Below are 21709 nucleotides of genomic sequence, written 5' to 3'. Positions count from 1 at the left end.
AAATGGTAAACCAGCATATTGGAAACCATCGGTGAGCTCCCCTACCCTCGAGCGAACCAGCTGATGGCCTTTGGTGTCAGCCAGACCTGGCTCCGAACACCAGCCCTGTGCTCTCCAGCTGAGGGACTCTGGGTGAGTGCTCTCTGAGCCTCAGTTTCCTCATTTAAGTAATGGGGACACACCTACCCACCTTCACTCTTCTCCTGGGGTGTGGGGTCCAGGGCCTGCCATCCCTCATACCCTGGCTGCAGGTCTGGCCTGGTCATCCATGACTCCACCCAGCAGTGGAAGTTCCTGTTGGGAAATGCAGGGAGCATTGGCCAGGACTTACATGCAGACTTTCAGTCACCCCCCCTCAGGACAGTCTGCACTGGCCTGTCCTAGGCTGAGCCCGGTGTGGCTCCCTGACACTCCTCTTGGCTCTTCCCTCTCCGGACCCTAGCCAGGCACTCACCCTGCTCTGAGAGTCATTCTCAATGCCTCTCCTCCCCTCCCTCCCCTTTCCATGGCTCCTCGAGTTCAGTTGAGGTGACCTCCTCACTTCTCGGCTCCATCCCTTCTTTTCCAACTTCTGGAAAAGAGGCTCTGCCTTGGGGCAGGCCTCAGCACCGGCCACTTGGACCAAACCCCAGCCCCCACCTCCAATCTTTCCCTCCAGACCTGCTCCAAGGTCATCAGCGTGTCCCTCTCCCAGTGGGACACCTTTGGTAGGGTGACAGCCACTGCCTTTGAAAGCTCGGACCCCCTGTCCTGGCATTCCAGACTCCCGGCAGCATTTTCTCCCCGATGTCCTCCATGCGTTGCCTGTTGACTTTCCGTCCTTCCCTCCTTCCCTCCTTCCCTCCTCTTGGCCTTTGCTCGTGCTGTTCCCCAGCCTGGAGAGCCCTTCGCAAGCCCTGTTTCCCCCGTGTCCAAATGATGTTCAACTTTTAAACCCAATTCACATGTGACTGCCTCTGAGAAGTCCTCCCGGGGCCCTTCCCAGGACACCGCTGGGCCCCGACCCAGCCCTGGGCCCCGCCTCACCAGATCATCTCGTTCTTGTTGCCCTCCAGCTCTCCAAACTCGTTGCGGAAGTACTCGATGAGCAGGTTGCTGTTCTGGTCGTGGGCCGAGTTGAAGTTGGTCACGACTCGGGTGGGGATGCCCAAGCACCGCAGCACTGGCAGGAGGGAGGGGAGACGATGGGGAGAGGGGTCAGAGGTGGGGCTGAGGACCTGAAGACATCTGCCCTGCACATCCCATCGGTACCCCACTGAACACTGTACCCTCTGTCCCGTGGTGAGGGCGTGTGCCATCCTTTTACCTGGGCAACGGCACCCACCTTGCCAGTCACCCCATGTCCATTCTGTCCCCCTCATATCACAGTGAATCAAACAAGACTCTAAAATGCAAATCTACATCAACACGCCTCTGCTAAACCATCAATGGCTCCTCATTGTCAAGGCCAGACCTCCAGCTGAGGTCCCTTGGCCTTTCAGGGTCTGGCGCCTGGCTGCCTCCTGCACGCTTTGCTTCGGCCCCCTTGGCCTCCTTGCTGCTCCTCCAGCACTGCACACTCCCACTGGCTGCAGGAATCGGCAGGTGCTGTTACCCCACCAGCAAAGCCAGCCTACCAGGTTTACATTGCCCCATCGTTTGTATCCGTACCAAGACTGGGGACTCATCAATTCTCAATGCATCAGCACATGAAGGATCTGTCTTATTTCCCATCCCCAGAGCCCAGCATGGGCCTGGCACAGACTGTTTTGTCAAATGGGATGAAGATGTGGGTAAAGTAGAGGGAGGGAGAGGAAGGGAGGGAATAAAGGAACAATAGGGATTCGGAGCGGGGAGCAAACAGTGAAACAGGCGGCAGAGGAAACAGATCAGGAGACCATGCAGTCAAGCCCTAGCTGCCTCTGGCTGTGTGACCTGGGGCCAGTCTCTTCTCCTCTCTGGGCCTTGTTTCCTCTTCTATAAAATGGGGTCGGGGTACAGGTGCCGCGTCGTCCCACCTGTCAGGACACAGTGTGGGCACCGAGGGTCCTGCATTTACGCCGGAGCACACAGACGTTATGGTAATTGGCATCAACCGAAAGAGGAGGACAAGCCGGGTGCGAGCCTCCCCGAAGGGCGGTGCTGGGGGGGGGGGGGGGGCCTGACAGGTAGAATTACGAGGACTTTTTCTTCCTTGTGTTTTGTGTGCTTTTTAATGTATTATATATTGTAAAAGTAACATACTCTCAGGGTAGGACAAGGGACGTAAATATCTAAAAAAGGAAGTGAAACAAAAAGCCCTACTAATTGTAACCTATAGGACTTTAGTTTTACTTTTAGTTTTAATGGAGGTTGAGTGGCTGTGTCTGGAGGCGGGGTAGGGATGTGACCTTTGGCCGCCATCAACCAGGGCAAGAGCTTCCCAGATGGCCCTGGATCCTGGCCAGCTGTGTGGGCGCTGGGAGGAGGGAGGGGAGCAGCTCTGAATCTCCACCTCTTGCCTGGTTCCTGTGTCCTGAGGCCTGGGCGGAGGCCAGGCTTGCTGTTGCCCTTAGCAAAAGCTGGCACCCCAACCTTAGGCCTTGCCCTGCCATGCCACCAGACTCCTGTCCCCACTGCCCAAGGGGCAAGGCATCACTCCCGTCCCCAGGGATGGCATCCTGGAAAGCCTCATCCTCACAGTCTGAGGCCTGGACACTTCCCCAGCATCAAGCACACCTGGTCCCAAGCCCAGCCGTGCCACTCACGTGCTATGTGACCCTGGGCAAGCCACTTCCCCTCTCGAAGCCCCCATTTCCTCCTCTCAGAGGAGCTAATATTAGCAGCTGGTCAGGACGGTGTGATGATTCAGAGTCGCTGGGTGTGGGCAGTCTCGTCTGCCAGGGCCAGGGCGGACCAGCAAAGAGTGCCACAGAGCCCATCGCTGCAAACGTCTCGTCCGGGCGGTGCTGGCCAGCTCGCAGGCTCTGAGAATGTGCTCCGGCATCCAGCTGAGGAAGCACAGCTTCCCCCGAAAACCCCCAACCTGAACCTACCCGGAGCCAGAGACCGTGCAAAGGCCCGTCTCCATGGGGCCCGCAAGCTTCCTATGAAGGAGCTCAGTCACTACCATCTCCATCCTACAGGTGAGGAAACTGAGGCCAGTTCTCTTGCCTGCCTTCACCCAGGGGTTGGAGGTGGAGCGAGACCAAACCAGGCAGTCTGACTCCAGTGCCCGTGGGCCAGTCCACCATTTGGCTTCCCGAAGAAACACCGGGACCAAGGGAGTCAGCTGCAAGGACCTGAGTCAGCCTTGGCCATGAGGACAGGACAGTCAAGGGCAAGACCTGCAGCTAAACCTGCAGGCGGTCACAGCCTAGGGTGACGAACGCATCTGTGGGGGAGCTTGGGAACCCAAGCCACGGTTGGGGGTTTCTCCAGGAAGCCCGTGGGGTTCTCTGACCGGGTGTGTTTTAGGCCTCTCAGAGGAAAGGGTCTAGGACAGGGGAGTGTCCACAAGAAAGAGGAATCCAGAGGTCGCCAGGGCACAGACGGTCATGGTGTGGTGGTGAGGAGGAAGGAATAGCAGGGACCGTCCAGCTGGGAACTGGGGCCAAGCTGTCCCCACCCAGCCTACCAGTGTGGGGGACAGTGCTGAGGCTGCTGGGGCCCGAGCACTGTTCTCGGAGTCAGAAAAGCTAGAAACCAGAGATCAGCCTCTTAGATTTCCTCAGCCCAATAATAGCAATATCAGTAACAATAGTACTAATAGGCAGCGGCACTATCTCAGTATTTGCTGCCATGCATCTGAGATCATTTTAAACATTTCACATATGTTAAGTCATTTAACCCTTATAGCCGCCCAGAGTAAAGGCACTGTTACGCCCATTTTATAGATAATAGGACTGAGGCTCCGAGGTGGTGAGTGATTTGCCCAAGAACACGCCGATGGGAAGACTGGGGCCTGGATACAGGCCTGGACTCCAGCTTCTACATTCCCAGCCAGCAGGGGATGCCAGCCCCTTCTCGTGGGCCCCGTCGGCAGCCCTGGAACAATCTTCAACCTTCTTCTGGGCTCCAATTTTCAGGGGTTTTTAGTAATTTTTTTTTCATTTTTTGGTTTTAATTGCTTTATCTTCTCCTCTGCGTTTTCACAAGTGTGCTCTCCTCTTTGACATTGGCGGAGGTATTATTATTATCAAGTTATTAATAAGTCATACCTAGTGAGACCTGCGCTGGGCCAAGTTCTGTGCTGAGCGGCTTAATGTCACACCCACCCTGAGAGGTAGGCCCTGCTGTTTTCCTCTTACAGATGAGGAAACGGAGGTTCGGAAAGAAGAAGTCGCTTGTTCAAGGTCACAGAGCAAGTGAGTGGAAAAGTGGGGGCTTTTAACTCAGGCGCGCCTGGCTCCGAAGTCCGTATTCCTAACCCTGAGCCCGAGCTGCCTCCCAAATGGCATCCCCAGCACATCCCACTCCAGGGCTCTCAGTGCCCCCCGTAGGGTTCTAGGAGCAGAGGGAAGTTTCCAGGCCCTCCCCACGTCCCGGTGTGCAGCCCACCTGTGCAGGCCACGGCAGCAAAGACCCAGCACTGGCCGTACTTGACCTTCTGGAGGCCGTAGTTCTTCCAGCGCCGTAGGATGTCCACACTGCCGATCCAGAACATGGGGCTGACGCCATCCACGTAGTTCTGGTCCCAGCGTCCCACCAGCACACCCTGGTCGTCATTGCAGTTGACCTGCAACCAGCAGGGCATCAGGGGGACCAAGTCAGGGTGAGGGTGGCAGCTGCGCCAGGCTGAGCCCAAGTTCGGCAGGGTGTAAAAGGCAGGAACGGGAGTTTCAGGGTGGGGAACAGCAGGTGCAAAGGTACTGAGGTGTGACAGACTGTGGTACATCGGAGATGGTTGGGACTGAAGCCCGGGTCCAGGAAACAGAAGGGGTAGGGAAGAGGTGAAGAGGAGATGCTGGAGATGAGGAATCCAAAGACCAGTTCTGGCCCCTGCCCAGACTGGGTCATTCCCCCAGTTCCTACTCCCTCAAGAATAGAACCCAGGCTTCTGACCACGGCCCACAAAGTGGTCTGGCCCCTGCCCACTTCTGCAGCCCCACTCGCACCCTGCTCCCTCCTGCTCACTGTGCTCCACCACACTGGCCTCCCTTCTGCTCCTCAAACCTGCCGAAGTCAGTCCCTCCGCAGGGCCTTAGCACAAGCTGCTCCCTGCACGCTCTATCTGGGACGCTCTTCTCCTCCTAGTGGTTAGAGCAGTGCAGGGGTCGTCACCCAGGGAGGTCCCCCAGCCTTCTCTGTGGCTGGGCCCTGTGGTCAGACCCTCACACGTCTGGGCTCCTTCTGCGCCTGTGTCATTATTTATGACTCTGCACTCACTCGTTCACATGACGGTTTGGTTCATGTCTGTGTCCGCCCACCCTCCCACTAGAACATGAGTTCAGGGAAGTTAGACACCACACATGTCTTATACCCGGCTGTTTCCCCAGTGCATAGGACATAGTGGTACTTAATAAATCCCTGCCGAATGAATGAACGAACGAATGAACGAATGAATGGCTTTGAGTAATCACATGGCATTATCCTCATTTGGGTAAATCTTGTCTTTCTAAATACAAGCTCTCTCAGCTGAGACTTCACCAACCCCTAAATACCCCTACTGTTCCCTGTCATGGGCCCCTGGGCTGGGCCTCGCCACTCACCATGGCGCTCACCACCCGGCACACGTAGATGGGGCTGCTGCGGCGGCAGCAGTCACGGCCACTGTTCTTTTGGAACTTGGGGTTGACATCCAGAAGCGTCAGGCAGATGTCCAGGATATCACCTTCAAACTGTGTTCAGGAGAAACAAGAGGATGAGGAGAGTGAGAAATCACCTCCTCCAGGAAGCCTGCCATGAAGCCCGGCAGCTATAGGACCTCTCTGCTCTGTCTCACACAGACTGGGAGGTTCAGGCTGGGTCAGCCCCATCTCTTTGATGCCAGCTTCTCCTGGCCCAGGATGGGGGTGGGAGTGGAACAAAGACCTAGTGTGTGAGAAAGGAAAAGGGACTGTGTCTGCATCCAGGGCCTGGCTGGGGGGTCCTGGAAATTTGGAGACCACAGAGTGGGGAGCCCAGTGTCCCAGGGGCTTCCCTGCCCTCAGAGTCACCTCAGGCCCTGCCAGTTCCCCTTTCCCCCTTCTGCTCAGCCAAATCTCCCACACTTCCCCTAAAGCCTGACTTACCCTGCAGAGCAGAGGAATGTCGCCTCCTCCCCCACCCCAGCCCCACACACTGCTCTGGTTGAAACCTCTGTGGATTATAGAGAAATCTAATCTCATCACTCCCCTGTTTCCTCCACACTCAGAGCAAAGTCTGGACTCCCCTGTGGCCTGGGAGGTGCTCCACGGTCTGTGCCCGGGGACGCCCCCTCTCTGGCCTCATCTCGCAACATTCTTCCCCACCCTCATTCTGCCCTCAGGGCCTTTGCACTCGCTATTGTAGCCTTTGCTTGGGATGCTCTTCCTGCCACTCTCTGTGCGGCTCTCGCCTTTCCATCCCTGCAACTCAAGTTACCTTTATCAAAAGTAGGACCCCTCCTTGTCACCTTCATCTGTCAGGTTCAAAGGCTCTTCCAGCTGCCCCCGGCCCCCCACCTCTGTGGTCTTGTCCCACACCAGACCCCATCACAGGTCTCTCTCCATGGCTTGAGCCCTTTTGTGGCTCCCTATTGCCATCAGCCAATGAACAGTGCTGATTTCTCCCACTTCATCTCCTGGGGCTCCTTCACAGACATGGTGCTCCCGAAACTACAACGTACTTCTTAGGCATGAATGTCCCCCTCTCCAAGCTTTGGCCCATGCAGTTCCCTTTGGCTGGTAGGCCATACACCCAGCTCAGACGGTGACTGTTTCAGGAACTTCCCTGACCTCTGTGGGCAGTTATTCCCTTCCTTCACGTCAGGAGGTTGAGTGGGCGGGGGTGAGATGGCTCTTGCTTCATGACTTTTCTCAGCAGTGTCTTAAGAATTTATTTATGGGAGGCTGGATGGTAGAGGACAACCAGCCCAGGCTGGCCTGCAGGAGGATGAGGAACAACACGGGACAGAGAACAGCCACCCAGCTGAGGTCAGACAAGTCCAGCCGAGAGAGCCATGCTCTGGCTGACCCAGAGATCCCTGAGAAATAATAAAAGATCGTTGTTTTAAGCCTCTAAGGTTTGGGCTTATTTGTTATTCAGCAGTAGCTGGCTGATACATCTAGACCAGCAGTTCCCAAAGTATGGACACTGGATCAGAAGCATCAGCGTCACCTGGGAACTTGTTAAAACTCCAGATTCTCAGCCCACACCCAGATCTACTGAGTCAGAAACTAGGGATGGGCCCTGTGATCTGCATTTTACACACTTTTCCAGTGATTCTGATGTAATTCAAGTTTGAGACCCACTGATCTCTATAATGTTTAAAACCCACTCTCAGCACATGCCTGCACAAAGTAAACACTCAGCAAGTGCTGCCTATTAGTTTGACATCTGGGCTTGAATGTCCTCTTTTCCCTCCTGGAGTGACCGCCTGCCCACAACTCCTAAAGGCTCTCCTAATTCTCCCCCACCTTGAATATCTGGGGCTGTTGCTTCCATGGTAGGTAGAGCAACCTTTGGCTGTGTGACCTCAGGCTGGGCTGGGTTCTCTCTGAGCCTCCAGCCATTTTGGGGAGCTTGAATCCTGACAGCAAGGGGTGGGTGACTCTGAGACCCAATCACACCTTTGCAGCTTGACTGCCTCGGACCCAGGGCCCGGCACACAGTGGGTCGAAGATGTTTGGGAGGGTCAGGGAGGGGCCTACCTGCCCAAAGTTCCAAGGTATACTGTTGATGAACTTGGCTGAACCCTGGTAGATGAAGCCCTGCTGGGAGAGGACGTACTCCTGCCGCTCCTCCTCTGAGTCCAGGTACACAGCGTCCGCTGTGGGTAGGAAGGAAGGGGCCTCAGCTTTGGGTCTGGTGAGGCCCAGGGTCCCTGCAGACATGGCAGCCGGGGTGCCAACTCCCGGGGGCCAGGTCAGCGTCTCAGAGGCTTTCCTATCTTTTAATCTGAAAAACTAATCATTAGTAAACAATCCCAAGTCAGTGACATAACGTGTTACCAGTTAGTGACACCAATGGCTGGCTGCGGCCTTCGTCCAACATTTTTTGGATAAAGTGCCAGGATTTGTGATAAGTGTGTGGCATATATTAACTCGCTGATTTTCCACAAGAGCCCCCTGTGGAAGGGATCCATGAAAGCCCTGTTTTACAGAAGGGAAAACTGAGGCTCAAGAATATTGTACCAATGGGAAAGCTGATGCCAGAATGAGAGACAGAGGAGCGCCGGACCGGAGTCAGGAGCCCCCTGGCTCTGATCCTCACTTGCGAAGTGAGACCCTGGGCAGGGCACTTCTCCATCTCCGCCCATCTGTCTGTGTTCCCTGTGAGTAAAACGTGATCGCAGATCTGGAAGGTACTCTGTAAGCCCCAAGCCAGTGTGAGGAAGGAGCACCAGTCAGGGTGGAGAGACAGCGAGGAAAGGCTCCTGCAGCTCTGGGAGGTGGGGTCCTGTCCAGCTGGGGGTCAGGGTCAACCACCCATTCTGGGTGGCACCTGATGCCTTGACGACATTCTAAGCAGAGGACCAGAGACAGCAAAGTTGCGGCTGCTGGAAAATGCAGGGCACTTTGTTCCCTGTGATTAGTGAGGGCAGCACAGTGGGACAGGCAGCCGGGGCCAGGGGGCGGGGGGTCAAATGTCAGGCTGGCCTCTGCCATCTCCACTCCACAGCCAAAGCATCTGAGGCTGGGAGACGAAATCCAGAGCCACATTATGCCTTTTGGTGGGGCCTGGGCATTTTTGCTTTTATAAAAAAAGATATTGAAAATATATTTTATGACTGCATTGGTATAATATGAAGATATTAATATTATATATTAAAACATATTCTCTGGCCTAAATGTTCATGGTTTTCTTCCAATTTTGAAAGCAATCAACTGCCCTGGCTGGTGTGGCTCCGTTGGCTGGGCATTGTCCCACAAACTGACAGGTCGCTGGTTTACTCCCAGTCAGGGCGTATGCCTGGGTTGCGGGTCAGTCTGCAGTTGGAGCACGCATGAAAGGCAACTGATCGATGTTTCCTTCTCACATCGATGTTTCTCTCCCTCTCTTTCTCCTTCCCTTCCCCTTTCTCTAAAAATAAATAAATAAAATCCTTTAAAAAATAAATAAAATCAATCAATCAAAGCAGCTAACATATTTTCATGGGCCCCTGAAAGCATGGCGGCCCCAGGCCCTGTGCTTATGGAAGTCAGTCTGCAAAAGCACACCCAGCATTCCTAGCGATGCTGGGCCTAGAATGCAGCTGTCCAGGCCCCTGTCCCCAGGGCCCTGGGCTCCATCAGCCCATCTGCAGTGACCTGCACCCCCACTCTTATTGCATGATGGAAGGCAGGTGTGAAAATGACTGAGTGTCTTATGTGTCCTGCTCGTTCGCTGCAGAAATTATGCAACAAAACTCAGCCTTGTAGTAAGCGAACTTTGTGGTTATAAACCACCTGGCAGTGTGGGAGAAAGAATGAAAGAGAAAGAAAAATGCACAGTATTTTCCCATTGGAGTGAGTGTGTCAGCATGCTGGGGAGTCCCCTGCTCTGGTTTCCATCTGGGAAGGAGGGAGGCATTGGGGACAGAAGCTTCACATATAACTGGTGCTTGATCCTGTCCATGTTGGAGCTCAGGGACAGGAGGGTCCCTTGTCACAGGCAGAGCCTGCCCTCTCCACCAGAGACAGAAGTGTCCTTGTCTATGGTCCCACCCCCACAGAGCCCAGCTTCCTGCTTCCCAATCACCGGCTCCACATTTTCCACTTCCTCCCAGAGACAGGGGCCACTTTAGTCACTGTGCTGTTTGGCTGACCGCCACGCCAACCCACCAGGCAAGGAGGGGACAGTTCAAAAGGAAAGAGGACATCCCCCAGAACCTTGCTTCTTGTTCCCTGGACTCTGAACTCCCACAGTATTGGATGGGGTTAGGGGGGAGGGCGAGGGGATCTCAGGCATGCTCCTGCTCCATGGGCTGGGCTGTCAACTGGCCATAAGCTCTGTGGACTGTCAAAAATCAAAATAAACATACAGCAGGGTCCAGCAAGGCCAATTCTGTCCTGAGAAGCCATTCCATGTGGCCATGTGAACAGGGGTGTACCTTGTGACACCCTCCCTGTGATGAGCTGCTGGGGCAGGGGGACCAGCTGAATGAACAAGGCACATGGGCAAGATATGAGCACTCAGGTGCTTAAAAAGAATGAGCTGATGTGTGCAGATGAGTGTGGACAGACCCTCCACACATGCTGCAGAGAGAAAAACAACCCTGCAGGTTGCTGTATACGTGGGATCCTTGTATGTTCAACAGAGACAGAGGGGCTCACTAACGCAGGCATTGCTCCAGGCTCATGCACCCAGATCTCAGGGGACGAGCCCAGGGGACAAGCCCTCCACGACGGCTACGCATCGTGTTCCCAAGGAGGGGAATCCAGGGCTTGCTGTTTCTCTTTCTCCTGAAGGTTTTACCAAGACGATGTGTTCTCTTGTCTTCATGTTACAATGAGAAACAAAAGCTAAAGTATGTAAAAGGGAAAATAAAAACTCTTTCTGCTCAAATATGTTATAAAATGTCCTCAACATGGAGAAGAAAATAAAAATAAAGCAACGGCCCTGGAAGAAGCTGGTTGTCTGATGCTGGGGAGGCCAGAATCTCCACCCCGGGGCCCAGGCTTTGAGGGGGGACACCCCGTTCATTCTTAAATGGAGGCTCATCGACAAGGCGTCTCTCTCTACTTTGCTATGTAGGAGCAAGAAGGACAAAGATTTGACTGCCTTGTAGTCAAATGGGGAAACTGAGGCCCTAGAAGTGTTGCGGCAGCCTGCCTCCTCTCCCCTGCTCAAGCGGCCTTGGTTCTTCCACACTCTCCCCTCTGACTCTGGTTTTGCCCAGCATTGGTCTCCTTCCCCGTTGAAGAAGCTGCCCAAAGCCCCTTAGCTTCTCGGAGCCTCGGTTTCCTCTCTGTGACAGGAGGAGGCTGACCTCCGCCTTCAGGACTGTCGAGGGGGATAATTGAGAGTGTGTGTGAGGAAACACGTAGATAACAAAACCTGGCCACCTCATGCCTCCACCCCCTGCGGTGCCCCCTCCCCAAGCCAGTCTGGTGAGATTTAAAACAGAGCCCTGTGAAACAGAACCAGGTGGGGCACCGTGGCCCTGGACATGCCCTGAGCCCCCCATGCCTGAACGGGGCTTCTGAACCGGGCCAGCTCACAGTGCCATGGGAACAGATGGGCCAAGACGTGGGGTAAGATCGCTTAGTAGCGGTGAGGCCTTGGGCAGGTCATTCTGCATCTGTGAGCCTGTCTCTTCTATAAGTGGGAGTAAGAGGGGTCCTCACGGTGCAGGGTTTTGGGAGTCTGAGCACAGAGTTGTACGAAGTGGATCTCACTCAATCTGCGCTGATGTCTCTTCTGTCCCATTCCCCCATCCTCAGTGGCCCCCATGGGTGGGTCTAGCCCTGCCCATCTCCCACTGCCCATGGATGGAGTATGGCTTACCTGGGCACCAGGTGTTGAAGAGCAGGGTGAAGTGTCCCAGCACGAAGCTGGAGCCCTGGTCGCCCATGGAGGCCTCCAGGCTGAGGCGGTACAGGCCGATGGGGGCATGGGCCGGGCTGGTGAGCTGCAGCGAGAGGGCCTGGTCCTGCTGGTCTACCACTGAGGCTGTCCAGGCACCCTCCTCCACACTACTGGACAGCGGGAAGTGGGCCTTGGTCCCGTTGTCCTTGCTGGGGGCTGGGCCTTTGGAGGGAGAAAGCAGGGGCCATGAGCCAGGGGTGGGCAGGAGGGAGGGAGTCAGGGCTGGGAGGGGCTGGGCACACGCCAAGGGCCCTTGGGCCTGGATTCAAAGCCACTAACCATTGAGAGAACTTAGTCAAGAGATTTCATCTCCCTGAGCTTCGGTTTGCCCATCTGTAAAGTGGGATCAAACCCTAGCCTTGCATGGTAGTTCTGTGGGAATGCATGAAGAGCTGCAGGCACACAGCAGGCTCTCAACCAGACAGATTCCTCCTGGAAGAGAGGACAGCGCAGCCTGGGACAGGTCTCAGTCGCAGTGCTCTGGGCCGGCATGACTTTGGACAAGCCCATCCTCTGCTCAGTTTGCCCGTCTGGAGCATGGACAGGAACTAGGTAGATGCTCCCCAAGGGCCCACCTTTCTTGCTTAGTTCCTTTACCTGCTATTGTCCTTCTCCCCTTTCAGAAAAAGAAACCCAGGCTCACCCTGGCCGGGTGACTCAGTTGGTTGGAGCATCACACCGTATACCAAAGGTTACAGGTTCAATCCCCAGTCAGGTCAAGTTTGGGAGGAAACCGACCGCTATTTCTCTCTCACATTGATGTTTCTCTCTCTCTATCTCCCTTTCCTCTCTCTCTAAAAACCAATAAACATATCTTCAGGTGAGGATTTTTTTTAAAAAGAAAAGAAACTCAGAAACCCCTTGATTCTCTGATGCCCCACGGAGCCTGTCTGAAAGCCCCCTTACTGCTGGGCCTTTACTGCCTCTAAGTGTTCGTCTCCCCAGCACCCCCGCCAGCTCTTGGCCTCTGGGTCTCACAGGCAGCTCTGAGGAGGGGTCACAGCCATGTCTCACCTCCTTCTAGACTTCTGCACTTTATGAAATGCCTGGATGCTCCCTGCTCCCCCTTTTGGTGGGAAAACAAGCTGAGAGAGAAGGGGACTTCCAGGGATATCCCAGGAGTCTGCGGCAAAGTTAGCATCTGAGCCCAGGTTCCTAGGCTCTGGGCTGTCCCCGAGGGCACCTCTCATTCCCAGAGGCTGCTCCCTAGTGGAGGGAGCCCCTACTAGGGTTATAAGGCTCAGGGAGGTAGATGGAGCTGAGTTTTCAGGTGGAGGGGAGCACCTGGCCCATGCAGGCAGGTCTGAGTCACAGGGAGGGTGAGGCGGGCTGGTCGCCCTTTCTGAACTTGGGTGGCAGAAAGGAGAAACACAAACTCCTCCACTCAACTGGGCAGCTGCCCAGGAAGGGTTATTTTTAATCTCCCACCTCCTTCCCTGCGGCTCTGCCCACTGTTGCTGACAGTACAGGGGCTTGCTCACCGAGGGGCTCCCTCCCAGCACCTGGCCCAAATAGAATCGTGACCTAACAGACATGACACAGGCCTCTGGGGCTCTGTCTGGGGGCCAGGAGCCCACTGTAAGCCTTTAACCATTCTCTGTCTCCTGAGCTGGCACTGGAGGGAGGAGTTTGGCAGTACTGGGGCCTGCGAGCCAATGTAGACCTGGTTCCCCGACTCGGGCCCTGAGCACTGTGTGACCTGAGCTAAGTCACTAGGCTTCTCTGATCCACAATTTTCTCATCAAACCAAATAGATTTAGATCACATGCTTTGGAGGGTCAGATTCCAGGTCTGAAACTGGCTCTGTGACCTTGGACAGCTCAGTTTCTCTGTGCCTCAGCTTCCTCATCTGTAAAATGGGCCAACTGTGGTACCTCATCACAAGGTCGGTGTGAAGCTTGAAGAAGGTGAGGCATATAAACCCCATCACAAGGTGCCTGGCACATAATAAGTGCTCGACAAAGAAACGCTATTGGTATTGCATACCGCCACCACCTCCTAACGCTGTTTAGAGGACTCAGTGAGAGTTCCTCGAAGGCATTTAAAACAGAGACTGTGAAGTAGTCATTACGCAGTAAGTGTGAGCTATCCTTGGCGTCACCAAGAGGGACCATTACAAACCAGCATTCTCAGGCCAAATAACATTTTGAGAACTGGAGTGAAATGGAAACTGAGGCCAAGAGGGGTAAAGTTGGGGTGACCCTATGTCCCAGTTTGCCAGGGACAGTCCTACTCTGTGTCTGTGGTTCTGGTATAATTATTATTATTGTTTTTTATCCTCACTCAAGGACATGCTTATTGATTTTAGAGAGGGAAATGTGGGCAGAGAGACAGGGGGGGAGAGACATCTGTGTGAGAGAGAAACACTGATTGGCTCCCTCCCATACATGCCGCAACTGGGGGCGGGGCCCCAGCCTAGGTATTTGCCCTGAATGGGAATCAAACCCGCAACCTTTCAGTCTACGGGACGACGCTCCAACCAACGGAGCCACACTGGCCAGGGCTCTAGAATAATTATTAATGGCATCGCTTTCTTTCTCAGAAATGCCCCTGTTTGCAAGATCAATGGTCTGGCCACCATGGCTACAGCCTGGGCCAAGTCCCATAGCCACTGTCTCTGTGGACATACTGCCCCCAGGGAAAGGTCGGCACACACACGTCCCTTTCTCTAGTCCCAGGACAGCTGGCACACACACGCCCCTTTCATCCAAGGGGTCGTGGAGAGTAGGCTGTCCCCTAGCCTCACCGCTGCTCACGTAACCTGGCTCTCAAAGTCCCTGGGCTGCAGTTCCACGCAGCACTCTTTGTGGGACCAGAGACACCACAGGGACCCCTCTGGGCCTAAATGACTCTGAGGACCTGAGGGGTCCTGGTCACTATCCCAGACCATGGTGGCAGGAGACCAGGTGTGGTGGACGAGGGGAACCTTCCACGGCAAAGCCTTCTTAGCCTCGTAAGGGTTCTTGTCACTCCTTCAGGCTGAAGGTTCTTGTCACTCCTCTCACTCCCACCCTGCTCACCCTGAAGCCCCGCCCTCCCTGGGAGCTGAGCGGAGCTTTAATCAGGTAATAAGGGTGGTGTCTGTCTACTGTGGTCTGTACCCCATAACAGCCTGTCAGGTCTCAGACTGCCTGGGTGGGGTACATGGCCCTCGGGTGTGTGGGGTCAGGCCACACACTTCATTTCCTTGGCCAGCTCTCTTTGGGTTTCAGTTTCCCTGAAGAGGTAGGACAGCAGGATCACAGAACGTGCCAACATTTTAAGGTGTCCAGGCCAGGCCCGAGGCTGGACTGTGACAGAAGCCAGGCCTTGATGAGAGAGGTCTGGCTTCCTCCCATTGTCCTTCAGGCTTCCCAGTCCTGGGAAGGGCCTCAGTTGCCCAGGCAGAGAAGCTGTGTGCTTCTGTGTCTGGGCAAAACAGAGATACTCTGCCCTTCGTGGCTGCCACAGGGGCTGTGGGAGTGACCGGGGCAGGTTGGCTACAGTTTGAGATAACTGGGTGAAGACCGGAGAACAGAGATTAGTTGCTGGGATGTGAAGGCCAGTCACTTCCATCACCCTGAACTTGAACCCGAATTACTTGACACCAGGCTGCCTAGATCATTGAGAATGGGAAAGAGGGGACACCTGGAAAGCGAAAGAAGGAAAAGGAAAGCAAAAATCATAGGCTACCCACGGTCATAGCTCGTCTACCATCCCATCTCACAGAGGAACAAACTGAGGCCTGGCAGGTACGTGAAGGTACCCGCTGTAGGGTCACAGCGGTGAAAACACCGACCCTCGGTCTGGGGTTGAATCTTGCCTTTCCCCTACTCACTGTATGACCAGGGCAAGTAACTTGACCTTTCTGAGCCTCAGTATTCCCTTCTGTAAAATGGGGGTTCCTTATCCTTCCAAGATAGGGGTGGGGTTCAGAACGAGCATGCAGTAGGTGCTCCATAGATGTGGTCTTCAGCACCCTAAGCTTAGCTCTTCTCACAGCACCTCTGTCAGATGCTTCCACCCGGCACTTCACAGAAGGGACACTGAGTCCAGAAAGATCACAGACTAGCTGGAGGCCCCTCTGTTAGAAAGGGCCCCATGGGTGCTGGGTGTGTGCCCTTGGGTAGTGGGTGTGTCCCTGCCAGAAGGGGAGGGGAAGGGAGGCCGGGGCAGAGGGGATATCCATGGCCGCTCTGCAGGCACTGTGATAAGCTCTATCAAACGGGCTCCCAGGTAATTCAGGACTCAGCCAGGTGGGTGCAGTTCCTGCTCACTGCTCCGTCTGCCCTCGGAGACCTCAGGAAGAGCTGGCCTTTCCCACCCTTGGGCCAGAGTCCCAGACATGTGGCCCCTTGCTGACCTCGAGGGAGTGGTTTCCCTCAGAAACCAAAGCAACTGGTTTGGCATTTGAAGCCACTTTCCCAGGATTGGGCACTGGGTGTCTGGGGATGGGGTGACTGGGACCGCAATGTCTCTTTGCCCATCTCTGGAGCCCCTGGAGCAAGATCAGCAACAGCCACTAACATCTACAGGACACCCCCCAAAGCAGGCCCTTCTCACTTAACAACCCTCCACCAGGCCTGCTTTCCACGTGATAAAACAGGATCAGAGAGGCTGAGCAACTTGCTCCACATCACACAGCAGGTAGGCAGCCTGGTCTGCACCAGAACCCAGGTCTGTCTGTGCAGCCCCGAGCCTGAGGCAGCCTTGCAAGGGCTGGAGCCAGCTGGGTTCTCTCCACCACCCAGATGGGATCTGGGCCTGGTCCCAGATGTCTGGTCGTGTTGTGGGAAACACGGATTTTGGGAAAGTTGTTTTAATGTGGAAAAGAGCAAACATGACCTTAACCCCACCCCGGTGATAACAGGTTTTTAGGAACCCAGGTGGGCAGGAGCACAGACTTGTTTATAAGGCTGGGTGGCCTGGGGTGACATCTCTCAACTTTCCGGGACTCAGTTTCCTCATCTGTAGGATGGGGCTAGTGACTTCTGGGAATTTCCCAGGGGTCAAAGAGGGATGGCGTCACCCGTTCCATTGTCTGTCAGGGGACAAGGACATCACAGAACAGGGCAAGTTCAGGGTGGAGGCACTTACCGGTCGTGACATTGAAGGTGAGTCTGTCCACACTGGCCTCGTAGTTTCTGCCCTCAAAGTACAGCGTTATCCGAAAGGGCTGGCCCCGCCTCACCACCAGCCCCTTCCAGCACAGGTCTACGGTGTGGTGGTCACGGCCGTTGGCCTCCACCTCCAGGTCACATCTCTCCACAACCAGATCTGCAGAGACAGTGAGGGGTGTGATCCCGGGTGGCGCCCCTCAGCCAGCTGTGACCCGCCCCCCCCCCACGCACCTCCCTCTCACACAGTGCCTGGCGCATAATAAATGATTAGTAAACTCGAGCTATTCTGTCACTGTGGGGGGGTGGGGGGGGCGGTTCTTTTGGTTAAAGCGAGGGCAGTATTTGGTATATGTTAATTATATAGGCTTTGCCTTTGAGGTTCAATTTCCAATTTACAAGAAATACAGAGGACTGAGGAACATTTTCAAGGAAGAACCAGGACACAATCAACAAAATTCATATTCAAGGAAACTGAAGGCGTGGTATTTGGTTTCTTTAACAATTAAACTACAAGAAAAAAATGAGGGAAAAAGTTGAAAGGAGAACCTATATATTAAGAGGCACTTAAGAAACATTCCAAGCCTTTGTGCTATGTGAGTCTTATTTAGATGAAAAACAAAAACTATTTAAAACCATTTATTACATATAGGAGGCAACTGGAAATTTGAATACTGATGGACTAATGGTGATATTAAGGAAATTTTGTTAATTTGTTTGTTTCTAAAAGAGTCCTTATCCTTTAGAAAGATTTATTGAAATGTTTACAGATGAAATGGTCCTTCCAAATGGTGCGGTGGGGGGCCAGATGGGGCTAGAGGAGGCCGGGGTAGCCACAGGCGATGGTGGCTGAGAACACACCTGTTTACTACGCCATTCTCTCTACTTTTACATGTGTTCAATATTCTCTATAATAAAAGGTGTTTTTTTTAAAATCCTCACCCGAGGATATGTTTTAGAGAGAGGAAGGGGGAGAGAAACATTGATCGGTTGCCTCCCGCAAGCACCCCAAACGGGGGATCAAACCCACATCCCAGGCACATGTCCCCACCACCCGGGAATCAAACCCTTGACCACCTAGTGCACGGACCACACTCCAGCCAACTGAGCCACTGGGTCAAGGCCATAACAAAAGGTTTTTAAGGGACAGGGATCCGGAAGTCTTCTGGGCCTAGGCACAGTCCTGCTGTGCCGCTGTGTGGCCCGGGATGGCTGCCTCTCTCTGTGCTTCCTTCACTGAAGCCTCAAGGGGCTGCTGTGAGCTCCAGCAGAGGGTGTTAAGACAGCCTTGCCTAGGGCTGCTCCCAGGCAGGACTTGCTATGTGAAGGTTCTATTTATAGTTTCAGAGTGAGCTGCAGACCAGGGCAGGGGTAGGGGGAATGGGGTGGGTGGAGGTCTCACTAACCTTGGCAAGCTCAAGGTCAAGACTGGGAAGCCCATAGGGTGGGGGAAGTGGGCAAGGCAGATTCTCAGCATGGTGGGGCCCTTGGGGAGAATGTAGTCCAGCTGAGGCCCAAGGGTAAGGTTTTGCCCAAAGTCACCCTGCAAGTGAATCCTTCCACTGGGACATCAGTTCAGGCCTCCTGCCTCCTGCCGTGGAATATCCCACAAGTGAGGTACAAAATAGACATTATGTGGCCCCAGGTCCATGGCAAAGGGCAGCTTTGGGATTTGAACCCAGGGCTGCAATTTCTGGAGTAACCATCTGAAACCATCTCACTCTCAGAGCAGGGTTTGTTCTCCACAAACACACACACCCCTCCTTCCTCCCCCTCCCTCACCATGTCCTGTGCTATTCTCCAGCCAAGGAGGGGACATGGGGGAGCTGACCCTCTGCAATCACAGCAGGAGAGGCCTCCATAGGAAGAAGGGACTTTTGGTGGCCTGCCTACGCAGGAAAGAGAGCGCTGCTGTCCCCTGGGAGACCTCGGAGAGGTGGTCAGTCCCCGCACTCAGGCTCTGGTCTGAAGAAGGATTTCCAAAAGCCACGCCCAGCTCCAAAGGTGCAGAAACACAAGGATCTGATGACCTAGGACTTCTGCCCTGAGGAAGGGCCCAAGATCTTCCAGTATGGGGGACTCCTGTAGGAAGTGGCCCCTCTGGCAATGGGGCAGAAGGCTCGTCATAACTGGCATCTCCAAGGTCTCTCAGTCCCACTGAGCCCCACTCTTGAGGACAGGGATAAGAAGCTGCACTGGGAACAAGTGGCCACCTTGGCGACAAGTCATGGCCAGGCCTGAACTGAATTCTGATCCCACATGTTGGGAGCTGGGTCCCAGAGAGGGACGAGGGTGGCCCGAGGTCACACAGCAGGTCAGGCAGGTTCATGGTTCCTCCCACTCATCCCTGCTCCAACTGCACCACATCCCTCACCTCATACCCTCTCCCCACGGCTCCTTGCTGGTGCAGAGGTCATTTGCAAATGGCCTTGACCCAAGAGCCAGCTGGGATGCTGGGCCCTGTGGCAGTACTGCAGGCACATCCCTCATTGCAGAAATTCCCCACCCTGGGATGGTGGCTCTGCCAGTGTGTGTGTGTGGGGGGGAGGGGCGCACATAGGAAAGCAACTGAGCCCCTCCCCCACGCCTCTCAGCCCTCACAGGTGTACCTAGGGTTGGCATTATCATCCATGGCGTTTACAGAAGGGGAAACTGAGACACTACAAGTAGCCAAGGACTAGAACTTGAGAGCCAGAAAGGACCTGAGAGAACACGCCTGCCCTCAGCTCACTCCTCCATAGGATGCTGGAACTTCCTCTCAGGCCCCTGGGGCCAGACACTCAGCCAGGGCTGGCTTGCACACCACCGGGGATGGCAGGCACGCCTCCTTATAGCTGGCAGGGACTAACCAAAGCTGCTCGTTGTGAGGCCAGTCCAGCGACCCCTGCATCACTCTATGTCACTTGGCACACAGTAGGGACGCAGCCCAGCTAACTGATTGAGGACAGGAATGATGGTCCGCTAGCACAATAATACTTCACAGTTTACAGCTTACCTTCCTGTCCCATTGCCTCGTTGATCCAGGGAGGCAGGGGTTAATGATTACGCCTTGGGGAAACTGAGGCCCCCAGCCCAGGAAGGACTGGGAGTAGGCACCTTGTGCCCTCATGTTGCTCTCCAGGATAAACCCCAGCCTGTCCTGACCCCAACTGCGCTGGCAGACCCCCGAGCCCAGGGAGGGACAGCCAGGCATGGGGGTCCCTGAGCACGGCAGCACTGACCCTAATACTCACCCTCAGCCATGGTCAGGTGGTGGTAGCAGTGGCGCCTTGTACTGGCGGCAGGACCCTCCAAATGCGGACCACTGGCAGCCGGTGCTGTGCTGGAGGCTGTGAGCTGGGAATTTATAACCGGCTTTGGGGCGGGCTGGGGGCGGGACCGAAAATGAAGGCGGGGACCTCCTGAGGCCGCTAAGTCTGGGCCCGAGGCTCTGGGCTGGGCTGGCCGGCTGGGACAGGAGTACCAAGGAGTATCCAGGAGGGAGCGGTAGGTAGGCAAGGGCTCCCCCTGGGGGAACGGACTGAGCACAGGGCTGGGACAGCAAGGACAGGAGCCCACAAATAGATCAGGACACACAGACATACCTGGACCCAGTGTCAGACCTGGGGGAACAGAGACACCTGTAGAGAAAAGTAGGCACCCGCAGGTCCAGACTCACGTGGGGCGGACACAGACACACAATCCGGAAGATACAGCAGACGAACCTGGGCACACAGTGGCATGGGCGCAAAATCAGGCTGAAACTCCAGGGATAGGCCAGGACACGGACACAGGCAGGCAGGCAGGTACCCACCAAGAGCCACACACGGAGAGGCAGATGTCCACATGCATCCCGCTCACAGACACCAAGGTGCCATCAGATGTGGACACACAGTCAGACTGGGGCACCCACAGGCCCACAAGGATGCGCATGCTGGGAGAGCTCGGAGACGGGCGCGCACACAGACACGGACTCTCGTGCAGACCAGACGTACCCGCAAAGACAGGCACACCCACACCTCCTCCTGGAGCAGAACCCAGGTAACCTGTCTCTCTCATCCATCCCTCAGTCCACCTAATCACCCACCCATCCATCCACTCACCTACCCTCCCATCCACTCATCTGTTCCTTTACTCACCCCTCTCTGCGCCCCACCCTGTCTTCCCTCTCATTCACATCTTCCTTGCAGGCCTACTGTGTGCCAGAAGAGAACAAAGACAACTTTCCAGGGACTCAGCCTCTGACCCCTCCCACCCAGCATCCTCCAGGGGGAGACATCACCCACCCTGCACCCTCTGCGCCCCCAGATTCCTATGCTTCTTCCCCACCCTGAGGCCCCTTTTCTGGAATAAGTTCCATATCTGTTGATGGCCTTGGGCTACAGAACTGGCCCCAGTTCCCATTCCCGGGGACGTTGCTCGGAGAACAAGCCTGTGTTGCTCTACTGGGGTGTGTGTCCCTGGGTCACACGGGGCCTACCTGGGGTCTTAGTGGACAAACTCATGACGTAGTGCTGGGTCCTGCTGACCTGTAAGATAGCCCCATGGGTGAACCTTGGAACTGCCCCATTTTACAGATATCATTGAAGAAACTGTCCCTTGCCGCTGGCTAGAGCTCAGTGGACAGGCAGGGTGAGTGCACACCAGTCTGGAAGCCAGGCTTTGAGTTCCCATTCCGCCCCTGACCAGCTGTGTGGCCAAGGACAGGTATTTTGGCTCCCCAGGTCTCAGTCTCCCCCTCTGCAAAATGGGGACAGGAATTCATCCCTCACAGGCCTGGAGTAAGGCTCAATCGAAATGACTGAAGTCGGGCACCTAGTATATAATGAGCGCTCCATAACTGGGGCCCGTGAGTTTTGCAGTAAAATGCCAAGTGTCCCAGAGCGTGGCCCTGAGGGACAAGGACTTCAGAGAGAAACGGGAGACACGGGGACGGTGAGGCTTTGCAGAAGGGAGGCTGTGGGCTGTATGGTCCACGAGTACCA

General features: G+C 55.0%; 1 protein-coding gene across 1 annotated transcript in view; it reads right to left on the bottom strand.

The window, feature by feature from the left end:
- The window catches only part of TGM2 (transglutaminase 2), a 30833-nt gene extending 10754 nt beyond the window's left edge, over positions 1–20079 (bottom strand). Inside the window, exons 1-8 of the mRNA XM_024559599.4 lie at positions 19979–20079; positions 16726–16905; positions 11569–11811; positions 7791–7909; positions 5670–5798; positions 4519–4696; positions 1027–1162; positions 191–294 (exon numbers count right to left, since the gene is read on the bottom strand). Of these exons, the coding sequence (XP_024415367.1) occupies positions 191–294; positions 1027–1162; positions 4519–4696; positions 5670–5798; positions 7791–7909; positions 11569–11811; positions 16726–16905; positions 19979–19988 (1099 nt within the window). The 5' untranslated portion in view covers positions 19989–20079. The remainder of the gene's footprint in view (positions 1–190; positions 295–1026; positions 1163–4518; positions 4697–5669; positions 5799–7790; positions 7910–11568; positions 11812–16725; positions 16906–19978) is intronic.
- Between the last annotated feature and the right edge of the window lie 1630 nt (positions 20080–21709).

The sequence above is a fragment of the Desmodus rotundus genome, chromosome 6 (assembly GCF_022682495.2).
Source record: "Desmodus rotundus isolate HL8 chromosome 6, HLdesRot8A.1, whole genome shotgun sequence".
Classification (NCBI taxonomy): Eukaryota; Metazoa; Chordata; class Mammalia; order Chiroptera; family Phyllostomidae; genus Desmodus; species Desmodus rotundus.
Note: the sequence above shows the minus strand (reverse complement) of the source record. Positions and strands in the feature narration are given on the sequence as shown.